Raw genomic sequence first — 16,640 nt, 5'->3', positions numbered from 1 at the left:
CTACAACCTCCGGCTACAGGTATGTCTCCGATTTCTCTCTCCCTCTTTTTTTTTTCCTAATTCAATTTTTTTTTTTTATTCTCCACCACCTACGGCATCGGCTTTTTATCGTCGGGGGTTGTTGGCTACAGTGGGACTTGTGAGTCCCCTGCAAACGCACCCGTGACTGTCCGTGACTCTATTTGTCGATTTCCGACAATAATGGAGGCGGAAATACCGCGATATCTAAATCGGGGTGGGTTGTATCGGCGATGTCGACAATGTATCGTACGATATCGACGATATATCGCACGATATCGACGATAATATCGTACGATATCTTAAGTTTTGGATTTTTTGTATCTTTCGGGTGTTATCGGGGGTGTTTCGTCTCGCCGTGGTGCGATACCGATAATATCGGCCGATATATCGGCCGATAGTATCGATATTTCGAACACTGGGTCTGTGTGACCTTATCAATAGGTTGGATGGTCCAAAACATTACAGTGTACCCTTAAAAGTTATTAATGGTGGGCGTTCAATGACCATTGTTTCCTGTGATGCGGTCCACCTGAAATTTGTACCTACTTCACTTTTTTTTATCATGCCATAAAATAATCTAGAAAAAACAGATGGACGGCGTGGATATACATTGCATACATCGAGGTGGGCCCTACGACAAGGGTTGCAACCACGTCACTAGTTCCAGGGTCATAACCAAGTCGCGCTCACTACCCCCACCAAGACCTTGCTAAAGACGGACGGTCATGTCAAGGGATCTGTGAGGCCCACCATGATGTATATGCTTTATCTGCGCCTTCAATCTAATTTGAAAGATCATTTTAGGGCAAGAACCAATAAAGAGGCGGATCAAAGGCTCAAGTGGATGACACTACAAGAAGCAGTGGTGATTGAACTCCTACCATTGAAAACTTCGTAGGACTTACCATGATGTTTTTTGCCATCCAACTTGTTCATACGGTCACATAAACATGTACAAGGATATTATAAATATCAGCTTGATCTGGAATTTCTGCGGGCCCCGAGAAGTTTTTAAAGGTAGGCTTTCAATCCCCACTGCTTCTTGTTGTGTGGTCCACTTGAGCATTAGATCTACCTTATTTTTGGACTCATACCCCAAAATGATCTGTCAAAATGAATGGACAGCGTGGATAAAGCACATACATCATTGTGGGCCCCACAAAGCCGCTGACAGGACCATCTGTCTCTAAATAGGTCCTAGTGTAGTACCCAATCTGCACCGGTAAAAAGGGGCTTCAGAAGCCATTTTTGACAGAAAGAGGGTTTCGGAAGGGGTTCCTCAAAACCCTAAAATCCCTCCAATCGTCTCCAAATCTCCAAAATCAGCATATTCTTCATCGAAATCGACAAAAATTTATCCTCTATTCGAAGGAGAAAAAAAAGGGGGAAATTTGAGATTTTTTTTTCAACGGCACACGATGGACTAATCGGCCCACCAATGATAATCCTCTTCTACAGGTATCGACTCTATTACATGGATTTTTTTCCTTTTATTTTTTTCAAATTTTTTAGGTATTTACACAACATTTCATCTGATCATTCGCTTATTTATTGGCAATTTTTGGAAATTAGCGAAAAAGCTAAAATATCGGCGTGAACCTGTGCAATAGTTGCCAACCAACATGAGGAATCTACTACTATTGGAGAACGTATAACTTTGGCCGAGAGCGTCAGTTGATACGGAATAAAATCCATACACCAATTCCAGTTAGATGCTAGAGCTTCAATCCAATCGATCTCGATTGACGTCAGCAATTCGCAAAGGTCATTATAGCCATTGTTTGATCAAACAAAAGTGAATGACTCGCCCTAAACGAATGACCGAAATCAAGAGGTTGGGGTCTGCCCCTGTGCCCTTCACGCACAGAAAGGCACTGGCCCGGTCCGTAAGTCCACATGTCGATCGTAGAGCCAACATTTCGCTATCCGCACGTTCTTGCAGGAAGTGCGAAGAGCTAAGCCACTAATGTTGTGGTGAAGGTTATACCTCAGAAAGTCAGCAAAGCTGACGGTTTCCTATGTGTTATATCCTTTTGATCGAGCGACAACTTCTAAGGAAGGCCTTCATTCTCAGCTTCCAACTAAGTGCAAGGAAAAATCAAAAGATAGAGAGAATGTTGCAGAAGTGCTTCTAGATCTCATACGAATGGAAGTGGGTCTGCTAGTTGTGATGCTGTTGAAGGATCCGGGACTAGATACAGGTCTCGATCTCACTCTATAAAGTAAAGGCTTTAGCGCGCGACGGCTTTGAAGCTGGTCTAGCCGAAAAGCTTCTTCTTCTTTATCTAATAGCGTTCTGTCTTCAGTCAGATGAGTCTGTATCTCTGTAGTGGATTGAGTGTGAATCCTTTTATCTGTATTCTTCTGAGCATCAAACTGTGATTTCATCTCTTTGTATCTCTCGGCAATCTCTCTTTTCCTTCTGAGATAATTTCTCATTGAGAATGTGATTTTCAGTCTGTAGTTGTATGACATCATTCCTTAGTGATTTGATGATTTGTTTTCCAATGTGGTGGAGTCGCACAAAAGAGTACACGCGCTATTGCGTTTTTCAGCGCTTCTTTGAAGCCGTAGCGCGCTAGCCCTTCTTTTGAAGCAGCAAGCAGAGGAGCAAGCAGAGGCCCCCTTGGAAGGGGGGGAGTGGGGGGGGAAGGCGTAGGCTCACACAAGTTCAGGATCGCCTAGGGCCTTTCTGAAGTGTGGCACGGTCAGGGGGAAAGGGAGGGGGGAGCCGTCAACCCTTATCATCTCATTCTAAACTGGCGTGGCGTTGCGTGCGGACTGTGTTGGCAAAGCTAACCTCTTCCTACCAAATTTTCAAAATTTGAGAGTAGGTGGTCCAATTTGGGGAAATTTTAAAATTTTCCCAGTTTCTACCAAATTGCTTGCAATGTTGCACTCCAAACATGAAATCATGTATGAGGGCTGATCTATTGATTTGTTAATTCCTTGTCAATTTTCGAAAAATAAAAATCATTTTTTAATTAAAAATTAATAATAAAATAAAATAAAATATTAATTTTGTTTTCCAAAATTTCCCTTCAACCAGTTGTTAATTGAGACTAATTTCGAAGTATTTAGGAGTGTTTGATGAAATGATCATCACATACACTTTAAATGTTATGCATTCAATTTGAATATAGTTGCATTAGTTCAGTTAGACAACGCATAGCTTAGGACCATATACAAAGGAAACCTATTATGTGCACTTCTTTTTTGAGATATTATAATTTGAAAGTGTGTATTAAGGTTTTTTTTAACAATCAAAGAAGTTTCATTGGAAAATTCAATCATTTTCCCAATGTTTTCCCATGTTTCCCAAAAAGTGCAATAAATTACCCAATACAAACGATGTCCCGTGCGATAACCGATACATATCTGTATCCCAAGGTTGCGAACATTGTGTATCGCTTATCTTGTTTATAATTAAATCAATGTTTTAAATAGCAAATAATCTCTAGCATAACATTCACCCCTCTGAAGAGTGAGGCATAAGCCACATTGCATGTACTGTAGCTACTCAAAGGTTTTTAATTAAGATAGTGCTTGGTTGCACCAAACATAATGAAATATTATGATATTTTGTACCAAATTAGTCCAATTAATAATTAAAATTAAATGATATTTGATGCAACCAAACACAACCTAAAAAAATAGGAGAAATAGGCAAAGATTTAAGTATAAAGGCAAAGAAAAAGCAACCTAATTGTTTTAATATTATTACTTTTATTATATTTAACTAAAATCATTGAAAAGATTAACTAACTTTTATTTAAAAATGAAAATATAATCAAAACTATTAATTGATTTTAACGTTTTAGCGAAAATAACTTGTAGTGTAAGTAGTGTTCTAAGTATCAATATTGCTACAAGTTTCGCTGGCCGAGGATATGAAAACAATATCGATGTCACCAATAATCTCATGATAATAAAAAATGCGAGGAAGGATGGGGAAAACGTTGGAATTTTTCAGCGAAACTTGCGGAGATGCTAAAATACACACATCTGCATATTTAGGAATCAAAAAATTGCAAAAAAAATAAAAATAAATGCATAAATAATAAGTTTCCATTTAATGCGGGCTTAAAAGCATGTGTTGCCATAAGAAATCAGTTCAAGCATCCTATCAATCCCATCTATCCATCCAACCATCCAACCTTCCATCCAAACATCTATAGATATTTCATCAGAAAATCAATAACACGATATTTCCCCAAGAAATCATGACAATTGGAAAGGAAACGAAAGACTATGGTCTCGATATTGCCCATGTTGCGATAATGATAATATTGTGATATTATCGATATTATTGTCGACAATTTGAATACAACCATGCGCCTATAAAAAAATTGAAATGAATTCTTTTTAAGAAACGAATCGTTGGCAATATTATCGAAATATCACCAATAAACCGGTGATACAAGCGACACTTGGAATTTACATAGTCAAAAAAAATTGGCGATATCGATACATTGGCAATATAAATGACACTTGGAATTTACACAATAAAACATATTGACGATACATTGGTCACTTGGTGATACATCATCAATTTCTAGAATTTCTAATACTGCCAATGTTATCAGTATCGCCAAGCTAGTGATACAAATAATATTGGGCACATTTCAATAATATCAAGGATACTTTGATCAGTGAATGTAAGGCATGTAACATGAAACTTATGCAAAATTAGCATGTAGCATAGGCTACAAGTGACTTTAAGCTATTTCCATGAGCTACATGGAGTTAACGCTAAGCTACGCTATAGAATAAGTTTTTCTTATTTCCAACAAATAAATTATTTTCACTTGTTCAAAACTAGTTTAGAGCATATGCAAGACCAATCTGGACCACTGAGTCTAAGGAGGCTTGAGGTTTGGGCTCTTCGGCGGGGAATGAAGGAGCTTTATTCTATTCAACCACCATACCCCGCTTTATTCCGCGACAGTTATCTTGATTCTTGATGATTGGAGGAGATTAGACAGATAAATGAAACCATCTCGGTCCCCTTCTCTCCCATGTGTAGAGAGGTGAACTATGTTGCTGATGGTCCAGAGAAGAGGGATTCCATTCTAAGGTATTCAATAACGGTAACGGTGGCTGTGACGACCAACCTTATGGCTGTTTAGATATGGGCTGTATTGGCTGCTTAGATATGGACTGCAATGGCTACCCTCTAACGGTCAAAAAAATTTTCAAAGGAAAAAAATGTATCAATCTGTTACAAGGCCATAGCAGTTCGTTACAGCCCCATATTGACCATTATGGGCCCTTTACAAGCCCTTTTTTTTCTCAAATTGGGCATGCCCCCATATCGCATAATAGGCACCACCGTTACTGTTATGTAAAGACCATTGCGGTCATAAAATAACCATTTTTGAATACCATGCTCCATTATCCAGCAGCTTGTGATTGAAGACTCCTTTCCACTGTTGTAAACTTGAAATCGACTTTTTACTTAATAGAAATCCTGATCTTGGAAAAAGAAGAAGAAGAAAGACACCACATCAAACAACTGTTATTTGGTAATATATAAACGCAGGGAATGGCCCATGAAACTTTAGGAACATATTTATTATGAGATGCAAACATATCCAGAAAAAAAAGATCTTCGAAAAGAAAATATTCAGAAGAATAAGAAACAATGAAGAAAAAACTGCATAAGGTTTCCACAAGAAGTTGACATTTGAGAGCTATTCTACAATGATGCTCTAAAAGTTTTGAAGTGTTTGAACATGCCAACATCGCTAGAAGGGAAAACAGAACATCGTTTAAAGTGCCTATTGTTTATTGGTAGCATCAATATTTTTTTGTCGTGTTTTATTAATGAAAAAAAAAAAAAAATTTGATGTAACTTGTATACTAGTAAGTTTTTGCATTAAGAAATAATCAGCACTATAATTTTTTCCTTTTTTTCTTTCTTTCTTTTTTTTTTAACAGTAATCAGCATGGATACACCTAGTTGCGAAGGGATACATGGATACTTCAATGAATCGATCTGAACAGTTACAAAGGGGGCTCTTTGTTTATGTTTTCGGCTTTTTTGTTTAATACAACCCCAGTCATCATTCAAAAAATAAATTTATTTATGGACTGTCTGCTAGGTACAGCCCACACTTCAAGGAACACAATGAAGACACTAATTGGATAATCCTATCCATCCAATGGTTAGATTTTTTTTTCCTATAACAATCCGTTTTCCAAGCCATGGTTGGATTATTATGTTCATCCGACTAACCAATGTGATTCTTTAACGCCATAAGAATCCATGATGAGATCCACCAAATAGATAGTTCAAATTGTTGATTGAACCTATTGTTTCATTTACAATCCTCACCATCTATTTTATGGGCCATTGACCAGAATCAAATAGTTAGAATCACCCCATCTATGTGATTTTTATATGACAATGTAATCTCCAAGTTAAGGGGCTTTTATTGAGGGTAGGCAAATTCTCAATAGTGCTTTAATAGCTCATGAGTAAATCCATTCTAGGATCAAGGAAAGGCTTGGGAGGCATGGTTTGCAAGTTAGATATTGAGAAAGCCTATGATCACGTGGATTGGGGTTTTTTGGACTACATGTTTGGGAGGATTGGCTGTGGGGTGAAGTGGATGGGATAGGTAAAGGAGTACATTAGTTCCATCGGGTTTTCGGTATTGATAAATGGGTCGCCAAAAGGGTTCTTCTAACATTCGAGAATGATTAGGCAAAGAGTTCCTCTCTCTCCGCTTCTATTCGTGGTGATAGCGGAAGCTTTAGGCAAATTGCTAGAACACGAGTAAGAAGTTGAGTCTTTTCCGTGGCTTTTGTGTCAATAGGATGAGCTCTCCGATATCCCACCTTCAATTCGCCGATGATACACTTCTATTCTGTGACACTAATGAGGGTATGGTGGAAAAGTTGAGGATGGTTATCTAGTGTTTTGTAGTTGTGTTGGGATTGAGGGAAAATATTGCTAAGAGCATGATGTTGGGTGTCTGTATGCGAAGGGATGAGCTATTGGTGTTGGTTCCCTTGTTTGGTTGTGAGGCGGGTGATTTTCCATCCACTTATCTTGGTTTGCCTCTTTGTATTGGCAAACCAGCAAAACACTTGTGAGATGTAGTAGTGGAAAGGGTGGGAAGGCAATTATCTAGGTGGAAGAGCAGGTATCTATCTCTTGGGGGCTGCATAACTCTCATTACAACAGCTCTATCAAACTTGCCCATTTACTGTCTTTATTTTGATGCCCAAAGTTAGTTCCGGTGATACTTGAAACGCTGAGGCATGACTTTTTGTCGCAAGGGGCAGAAGGAACAAATAAGTTTCATTTGTTAAGGTGGGGGGAGGTGTGTAAAGCTTATGATGGAGGGGCTATAATTAGAAATTTGGGGGCGATGAATAGGGCGTTGCTTGGTAAGTAGCTATGGAGATTTGGAATAGAGGAAGGCGCATTATGGAGGGATACAGTTGCTAGCAAATATGATGCAGGACATGAAATTCAAGTATGATGTGTAAGATTTTAGGCTTTAGATCACACTAGTTCAGAAACAATTACACAAAATTCCACATCCCACACAAAAGTTCAAACACTCAATCAAGGGGAATCTTATGCGGGTCCAGGCCTACACATGCTAGGGCTAGATCAATCAAAATTATAAACCAAACAAGAATCAAAGGAGGGTAAATTCATCCACACATGCACAGAAATAATTCCCCCAATCCAAGGGATTCAAAAATTTCAATTCGAGGAACCCTAAAGTTGAAGAAATGGCATAAAATTGGGGATTTGAGTAATTTAGGGTTAGGTTTATAGATTTTGGGTGAAAGAGGAGAGACGAACCAGAGAAGTACTGCACGTGTGCACAGCAGCAATAGCCCAGACGCATGTGCGTGTGATCCCGGCCGCACGTGCGTGGGGGCCCGCTATTCAGAAAAAGGCCACCTTGGCCCTGGTTGGCCAGGGATGGACTCCAAAACCCCCAAATCTCGGCTTGATCCGATGCACGGTTTGTGCGTGGTGCTCCGCCGAAGTTTCAGCCCTCCCGCAAGGCCAGATTCTGGAAATCTGTTGTAAAGAGAAAAACGGCTACAATAGAGGATGGATTTGAAGCGTAGATGATTGTAAGAGGAAAAATATGGATGGAAGAAGGTGGGGGCAAATCTAGATAGGTGTGGCTTCGCACCACGGTAGTCAGCCCTTCGAGGAAGGGAGGGTTTCACACCCAATTGAATCTCCACAACTCAGAAATTTAAAGGAGCAGAAAAACGCAGCAATTTTATTAATCTTCATTAAATGAAAAAGACTATAAAGGGTGCCTATTTATGATAAAACCCTATACCTCAAAACTCGCGGCATGTGCGCAACCTATTACTTAGCGACGAAATAATAATAAATAACAACTAATCAAAGCAATCTAATTCTAAACCGTCCATGATACTCCTAATAACAATAATAAGCAAAACCCAAAGTATTAGATTAATTAAAATAGTGGGCCACGATCATGAGAACCCATGGTGGGATTCACATGACTATCGGGGTCACTCCAACGAACCAAAACGCAGTCCTATAACTAAGAGGCCCTTCCTGGACGTCGTCATCGATCCATATCGATGGTGGGGCCCTCCTCCTTGCGTACGTGCGTAGGGGGCGTGCGTGTGCGCGTGATGTCCGCATCAAAATATGGCTGCAAACTTGTAATGTAAGTAAATTGTGCACTAAGGACTCATTGTATAGGGGCCTTGGCTATTTGGAAAAGGATTGTTTCTGTAAAACCATGCTTTAGCAATGGGGTTGGTTTTGTGCCTAGGTACGGGGAGAAGATTCGATTTTGGAAAGATGTGTGGATTGGGGAGGACTCTTTGCAATCGCTATTCCCGAGAATGACTCGTATATCTGTGGACTGAAATATTTTGGCAGCCTGTTGTTTCTCATTATGCGGTGACTCTATAGTGTGGTCCCCTCCTTGTCGTCTATTTCTTTCAGATGATGAGGTGGTAGAATTGGCATCACTACTAAATCACATTCACTTATGTTGCCCGGTTAGTGGGTTAAGGGGCAGGATGATATTGCCTAGGGATAAATTTGGGTGCTCCTCCATGCAATCACTTTACAAGATGCTTCATAAGCAAGGGACGAGCGGGGACTCCAAAAAAAGACTAAGCATGTTTGATCCTACAGTGTGCCCCAGAAGATCACAACTTTCGCTTGCCTTGTTGGTAGGGGAAGGATGTTGACAGTGAGTGATCTCCAAAAACGGGGGATGGTTTTTTCAAACATTTGCTTGATGTGCATGGCTAGCTTTGACTTGATTGATCACCTCTTCCTTCATTGCTCGTTTACCGCTATGATGTGCAATGGCTTCTTATCCAGTTTAATGTTTCTCGGACTTTGCCAAGCTCCTTTAGGCAATTCCTTGTGGGTTGGCACGGCGTGGAGGTTGGGAAGGATCTTAGGGCAATTTGGCGATTGTGCTTGTTGGCGGGCCTACAAGGGGGTTTGGGTAGAGAGGAATGGGAGGTGCTTTCTAAATATGAACCACACTCTAGGTTGGGTGGTAATGAGAGTGAGTGGTCTCCCTTTCCTTTGTAGTGTTTTGCGCCAGCTCAGCACTCCTTTTTAATAAAATTACTGTTACCTTTCAAAAAAAAAAAGTATGGGTTGCAAATTGGAACTAACGGACCATCAAGGTCAAATGATAGGAAATAGGCTACCAAGGTGTACCTTTCCAACTAGGAGCTGTATGACTCGAGCACTATAAGCACGACATCATTTCTCCTATACAATAATACAGCTTCGTAACATAATCAAGTAATTGTGTATTTGTGTTACTGTGTCTGACACCAAATACCCTCACATCAAACCTGTCCATGTGTACGTTATAGTTTGTGATGCAAAGAGCAAAAGGCAGCATAAATATTGTGAAGAAATAATGAGTACATAAAATCTTCATAGACGGCTCACTTGATTCAACTTCTGGACAATTGTTGCTGTATTCTGCTGGATTGTGGGCACTTGAAATATCTGAGGGACAGATGCACCAGTAGCTGCAACTGGATTTGTCACAACTGCACCAGAAAGAGGAGCAATAGCCGGAAGAGAAATTCCAACAATATTTCCAACACCCAGTGGAAGGACTCCAGGAAATCCAATTCCAGCTGATATCAAGGATTCTGCAGGCTGATCCCACTTTCTCTTTTTTCTGTTGACAGGTGCCAGAAGTTAGTCCTTCAAAATGATCAACATGGCTAGAACTCATACATGCATATAAAGAGCTAGTAAAATCAATTTGATGTGGAGCAAGTACAAGTTATACAAGGTTACAATAGCTATTTATGTACTGGTAGTGTTTTTTTTTTTCCTTTTGAAAGATGTAAGGAAATGGTAACCTGGGAGGGGCTTTGAAAGAAACGGTAGAACTTGAAGACATTTATCTATATCCATAAATGTTAAAGAAACAGTAGAGGTATCTTCTTCCCACCAGGGGAAAAAGGTCGTGCATGGGATAGAAAGAAATAAACCGAGTAGTTTGCTATGAGCTATTCAAAATAGATACAAATTAAGAGTACAAAAAGTTCTAAATTTTAAGAGTTAGAAGGCGTGTCTAATAATATAAGTTCTTACATCATCGTCGGCATCGCCATAGTTTTAGCCCTTCTCATCCTCATCGTTGTCATCATCATGAGCGATTTGGGGTTTTCTTTTGAATGGTAGATTGGTTGAAGTTCTACAATCGGATTCCCCCAAAAAAAAAACCTAAATGTGGTTCTTGCAAACATTCCAATACACTTCTACTCTCTGTTTAAAAGTCCTGCAAAGGTTGCCACCAAGTGAGAATCCATTCAGTGGAGATTTCTCTGTAAGCACAAGGAGGAATGGCAAAGCTGAAGAGATGCAGAATGTTCTGCATAGCGGAGGAGACAGTTACCCACTTGTTTCTCATTGCTGTCTCGTCTGGAAGATATGGTCGAGAATTTTCTCCAGATTTGGGATCTATTGAGTCATTCCTAAGGCAGTGGGCAATTTCGTGTCAAGCTGAGGGTGCACTGAAGTCCATTCAGAAGAGATTTCTCAGGAATCACAAGAAAAGGGCAACTTCGAATTTCATCTAGTGCCCCGGAATGTTGTCTGCAAGCCCTTTAAGGCAGGAGTTCTAGCTTCTAGGCATTAAAACCAATTCAGGTGGTTAAGGAACCTATATCGGCAAAAGGGTGGTGGTGCATTGGAAATGGCAAAATTCCTATCCTGGAAAGCATTTAGAAAGTAGTTAAATACAGAGTCTCAGCTAAAGGCTGGAATATTAATGCAGTCACAGGGTGAGAAGTCTCTGTGAATGGAGAGGGATCTCTTCTGTTTTCTGCTCTCAAAGCACACTAGATTCAGAATCGGGGTCAGGTCCAAGGTGAGATTCTGGGAAGACCTTTGGTGCTCAGAGGAACCTCTGTTTCTTTATTTTGAATCTTCATACACTATACCCAGACAAAGGGAGAGCTGTTGAATGCTTCTTTCAACTGGCTGGGAGGGTAGTGTGGGCTCCGAGATTCAGAGCATAGCCTTAAAGACAAGGAAATCCACCAATTATCTCAACTGATGTAAATACTGAATGAGGTATATCATTTTCTAAAAAGTCATGATCATAGAATTTGGGTTTTGGATGCTGAATGGGGGTTTTTTCAATTCGCTCCATTCAAGATATCTGCCACTAATGCCTCCAAGCACCCCTTGCTATTGGATTCAAATGGTCTGGTCTTGCATTATTCTGGCAAAGGTTAACACTTTTGGTTGAATTGTTGTCTTGATAGAGTTTTGACAGTTAATCACTTGTATGCAAGAGGAATGGAAACACTGAACAGATGAAGCGTGTGTTGCGAAGCAGAGGAGACCGTTACCCACGTGTTTCTCCATTGTTATTTCCCCTGGAAGATATCGTTGGGAATTTTCTCCAGATTCAGGATCTCTCGAGTCATTCTTCAGGCAGTAGGCAATTTCATTTCAAGTTGGGGGTGCACTCTGTGAAGCTTGTTCAGAAATATGCTTGGGAAGATTACAATCAAGGCAGCACAGCAGCACATCTAGTTGGAGAGAAAAGAGCAGGAAAAGTGAGCTGTGTGGAAGTGATCTCATAGAAAAAATTTGACCCTATGGCTGAGTAGGCTCGTAAGACTGAGTTCGAGTGTTACTCAGATTCAGCTTCCAAAAAAATGAGAAGAGCTGATTTGCTGATGCAGGGGGCCTCCTAAAGCCATAGCACAATAGAGACCCCTTGGCAATTTTAAGTTTTAACTTCAACGGAAGTTCAATCAGCAACCAAGGCCAAGCTACCATAGGAGGCATGGTTCATAACAATGTCGGGGTGGTTGTGATGGAATTTTCAAGCGCCATTGACGTGAGGTATTTGAGTTGCGAAAAGGCTGTGACCCTTCTCCAAAGTGTGAAATTGGAAGTAACTCATAATTTCAGTCCTATTGTTATAGATGGTGACTCCAGCAGCTCTAATAAGTGGCTTAGAGATAGTGAGCATCCATGAAGATTATTCAATACATTAGAAGAGGCCATTGAGTTAAACATGTTCCTTTTGGTTTCTCCCATCATGTTTACCAGTCAACCAACTCTAGAGCAGAAAACATAGCTAAGAAACGTGTTAGTAAGGACTGTTTAATAGTTGCTGATAATTGGATTGGGAACTGATGTAATTTTCCCATAATCTAGGTTAATGTTGTTGCATGTTTTGGGGTCTGTAACTAGTAGCCTTGCAGGCTTTGTTTGGTTCTTTTGTTGGGTTAATTTTTTTTGCAAATCATCAAAAAATTCAGTTCATTACCTGAAAAAGAAAGGATGCCCAAAACAAAAGTCACCTTCCCCAAAGCATTCTTTTTTTGCTAATTAATTAATCTCAAAAGAAGGCCTCTTCAAAGTGATCCGAAGAATGAAAACAGAGAGAGAAAAAGAGTTGTCGATCACAGCATTGTCTTCTTCTCTCTTATCTCAATCCAAACAGATGATGGATCAAGGCAACGTGATGTGAGAGGTGATACGAGAGGCGACGCAAGAGGTGCACAGGAGGGGGAGAAGCAGCACGAGAAGAGGAAGAGCTAGGGAGTCAAGAGGCAGGAGATGAGATGAGGGCGGTGGGGGGAGTGAAGTAGGTCGGGTCTCAAGAGGTGCATCGAGATAGGCAAGGGGAAGAGGAAGCGAGAGGCGAAAGGGAGGGGAGGTTTGGTGAGAGGTAGGTGTAAGGGTGAGAGGGGGTAGGGAGAGGAAGGTGTCCGGCAGATTCAATAGGGGAGTGAGGAGCACTAGTGAGGGTGGCTATAGCTAAGGGAAGAGGAAAGGCAAGAGAGGTTGTGTGTGAGAGGGAGGAAAGGGGTAGAGTAGACTGCAAGGGAAAAGGAGAAGCCAAAGTAGAGGGGGGGAGGGTTTCAAGGGTCGGCTTCCTTAAAAGTGACCCCAACCATGTTCGTGGAGAACTTAAAAGATAGGGCATCGACTCAGTTTGCTAGGGTGTTCAGACATGAAGGGGTCCAGAAGGTAGTCATCCCTCAATCTAAGGGGTTGTGGACAATCAGGGGTTTCACATTTGTGTGCATGGAGAGGACATGTGAGGTTAGCCGTGTCGTGGTTGCGCTAGACGGCAAAAGTTTCGAGGGTAGGAGAATTTCAGCAAAGGGCTCATTATTGCACTAGTGTTATGAATTGAACAGCCCAAAGGAGGACGAACATGACCAGTCGAGGAGTGGTGAAGATCAAGGAAGGGGTGAGAAAAGGGGGAGGGATAACATCAGCAAGGCGCAAGGCGAGGGAGGACCCCATTCTTACCGGGTTGTGGTGTTGCAAAAATCGATTGAGAGGGCAAAGGCAAAATAAGCAGAGTCAATCCTGGAGGAAGGGGAACTTCTATAGAGGAGAAACATTGTCTAAAAGGGCACATCAATAAGGGAGCAGCAGGCAGTGTTCGCAATATCAATAATATCGGCCGATATTATCGTTATCGCTGGCCAGCGAGACGAAACTCATCAGAAGTCCCAGGAAAAAAAATAAATAAATAAATTTGTATCATGCGATATATCGCACGATTTTTTGTGAAATCCCCGATATTAGCGATACTATCGCACATTACAAAGCTAACAACCATTTGAGGAGAATTTCGACGATAAAAAACCAGGAATGTCAGGTTTGCAATATTACCGAAAAATTGAAAAAAAAAATCCAAAAAAAGGAGGGAAAAGCTTTCAATCCATGTAAGAGGGGAGGATTTCGGTACCCGCAGAAGATGCGAGTGTGATTGGAAGCTGAATTTGGTGGGCCACTTGATTGAGAGGTAGTGGTGCACCGTAAGTGCGAAAAAACCTCAATTTTTCTGTTTTTTCATCGAATGGGGAAGAGATTTTTTGCAGAATGGAGATTTCGACCAAAAATCTGCCAAAATCGTGGGGATTTGGGATTTAGGGTTCCGGAAGGACCGGAACCCTTTCTGGGATTCGAGGTGCATTGTCTTCATCTACACCCTGGGTTTTGCTGGATTTAAATGGATTCTTAATGATGACAAGTTCTGTGGGCCCCACCATGAGGTACGTGTTATATCCAAACCGTTCGTCCATTTTGCGAGATCGTTCCAAGGTTTGAGCCCAAAAATAAGACAGATCCAAAGATCAAGTGGACCACACCGCAGAAAGTAGTGGAAGATTGAACGTTTACCATTAAAACGTTCTTGGGGTCGCAGAAGTTTTCAATCAATCTGATATTTATTTTTTCTCTTCATCCATGTTTGTGTGGCCTTATGAATAGATTGGATGGAGAAAACATTACAGTGGGCCCTACGAATGTTTTAACGGTGGGAATCATTATCCTGCTGCTATTTGTAATGTGGTCCACTTGAGCTTTGTATATGACTCATTTTTTATTACATGCCCTAAAATGATCTCGCCAAATGGATGGTCGATGTAGATATAATAAATACATCATGGTGGGGCCCACAGAGCTTTGATCCTCTTTCTATCATTCGTACGTACATACACCAGCGAGGTCGCTAGTGTGCGGTACAACAGCTAATTCGCTTCCTTTACAAACGGGCTCTGTGGGGTCCACCTTGATCTATATGTTTTATCCAGGCCGTCCATCCGGTTTTTTATGTCATTTAAGGACATTATGCCAAAACTTCAGTAGATCCCAATCTCAGGTGGACCACACCAGAAAAATTGGTGAATGACCATTAAAAGCATTTTATAGGCCACGAAAGTTTTGGGTTAAGCTCATCTTTGTATATTCCCTTCATCCACTTCTGGTTGATCTTATCAACGGGTTGGATGACAAATAAACATTAGCAATCTACTTAAAGTGGGCCTTCATATGCCTTTAATAGTGAACGTTCAATCATCACTGTTTCATGTGTTGTGGTCCACCTAAAATTTGGCTGTACTTAATGTTTGGAACAACGTCCGAAAATGGGTTGAAAAAATGAATGGAAGAAGTGGATATACAACATATCATCATGGTGGGCCCTACAGTAAGGGTAACACCCACTAAGTTGTTACCCATGTAACCACCTAACCTGCGCCCATAAGGAGTGTGGATTCTATGTGATTGGCTGCACTTAAGATGGTGCAGCCCTTACGGTGGGACCCGCATTGATGTATGTATTGTCCATCCATTGGGAGAGATTATTTTAGATCATGAGACAAATAATGTGTCAAATCCCAAGCTCAAGTGGACCCCACCACACAAAACAATGGGGATTGAACACCTACCATTAAAAACTTTGTGAGGGCTGCAGCAGTTTTCGATCAAGTTGATATTTGTGTGTTCCCTTCGAATAGGTTAGATCTCAAATAAACATCATGGTGGGCCCCACAAAAGTGGTTTAAAGTTTCAACGGTGGGCATCATTGTCCCCACTGTTTTCTGTGGTAGGGTCCACTTGAGTATTGGATCGGCCTCATTCTTTGGCTCGGGCCCTAAAATAGTCTCTCCAAATGGATGGATGGTGTAGATACAACACATACATAATGCGTGGGGCCACAATCAGGGTCCCACGCACATCGTTCTCTGGCTCATGCTCTAAAATGATCTCTTAAAATGGATGGATGGTATGGATACAATCCATACATCATGGCAGCGCCCATAGTTAGGGTCCACCCTCGTTGCGACCCTAGAAGTTTTTAGTGGTGGGCGTTCAAGAACCATTGTTTCCTGTGGTTTGGTCCACATGAGATCTGAATCTCCCTCATGGTCCTGTGGGGCTCGTGGTGGGGCCCACCATGATGTTTGTGAGAAATCCACTCTGTCCATCCATTTTTTTCAGGGCATATTAGTTGTCCATTATGCATCATATTTCAATATAGTTGTCCTAGTTCAATCGAACAACACATAGCTTTGGACCCTATGCAAAGAAAACCTATTATATGCACTTCTTTTGTGAGATTTTATGATTTAAAAATGTGTATTAAGGTCTTTTTTAATAATTCCTGAAGTTTCATTGAAAAATTCAACCATTTTCCCAATGTTTCCCAAAAAATGCGATAAATTACGCAATACCAATGATATATCCCGTGTGATAACCGATACGTATTTGTATCCCAAGGGTGCGATACATTGCGCAATACCGATCTTTCGAACATTGGCAATAGGTAGGTATCCATCCT

At 40.9% G+C, this 16,640-nt stretch overlaps 1 protein-coding gene and 1 long non-coding RNA gene across 5 annotated transcripts in view; both read right to left on the bottom strand.

Annotated features, from left to right (window-relative positions):
* Positions 1-16,640, bottom strand: part of LOC131228550 (protein RIK) — a 59,015-nt gene that overhangs the window by 37,710 nt on the left and 4,665 nt on the right. For 3 of the 4 annotated variants that reach the window (XM_058224288.1, XM_058224286.1, XM_058224287.1), the window contains exon 2: positions 9,968-10,205. In XM_058224288.1, the coding sequence (XP_058080271.1) occupies positions 9,968-10,205 (238 nt within the window). The other variant, XM_058224289.1, reaches the window with a different exon arrangement.
* On the bottom strand, positions 10,628-12,827 carry LOC131228552 (uncharacterized). The gene is made up of 2 exons (XR_009163002.1): positions 10,936-12,827; positions 10,628-10,814 (listed from the first exon to the last, which is right to left on the bottom strand). It is a non-coding gene; the product is annotated as an uncharacterized LOC131228552 (long non-coding RNA).

The sequence above is a fragment of the Magnolia sinica genome, chromosome 16 (genome assembly GCF_029962835.1).
Source record: "Magnolia sinica isolate HGM2019 chromosome 16, MsV1, whole genome shotgun sequence".
NCBI classification, from domain to species: domain Eukaryota; kingdom Viridiplantae; phylum Streptophyta; class Magnoliopsida; order Magnoliales; family Magnoliaceae; genus Magnolia; species Magnolia sinica.
The sequence above is the reverse complement of the archived record's forward strand: the minus strand, read 5'-3'. Positions and strand labels throughout refer to the sequence as shown.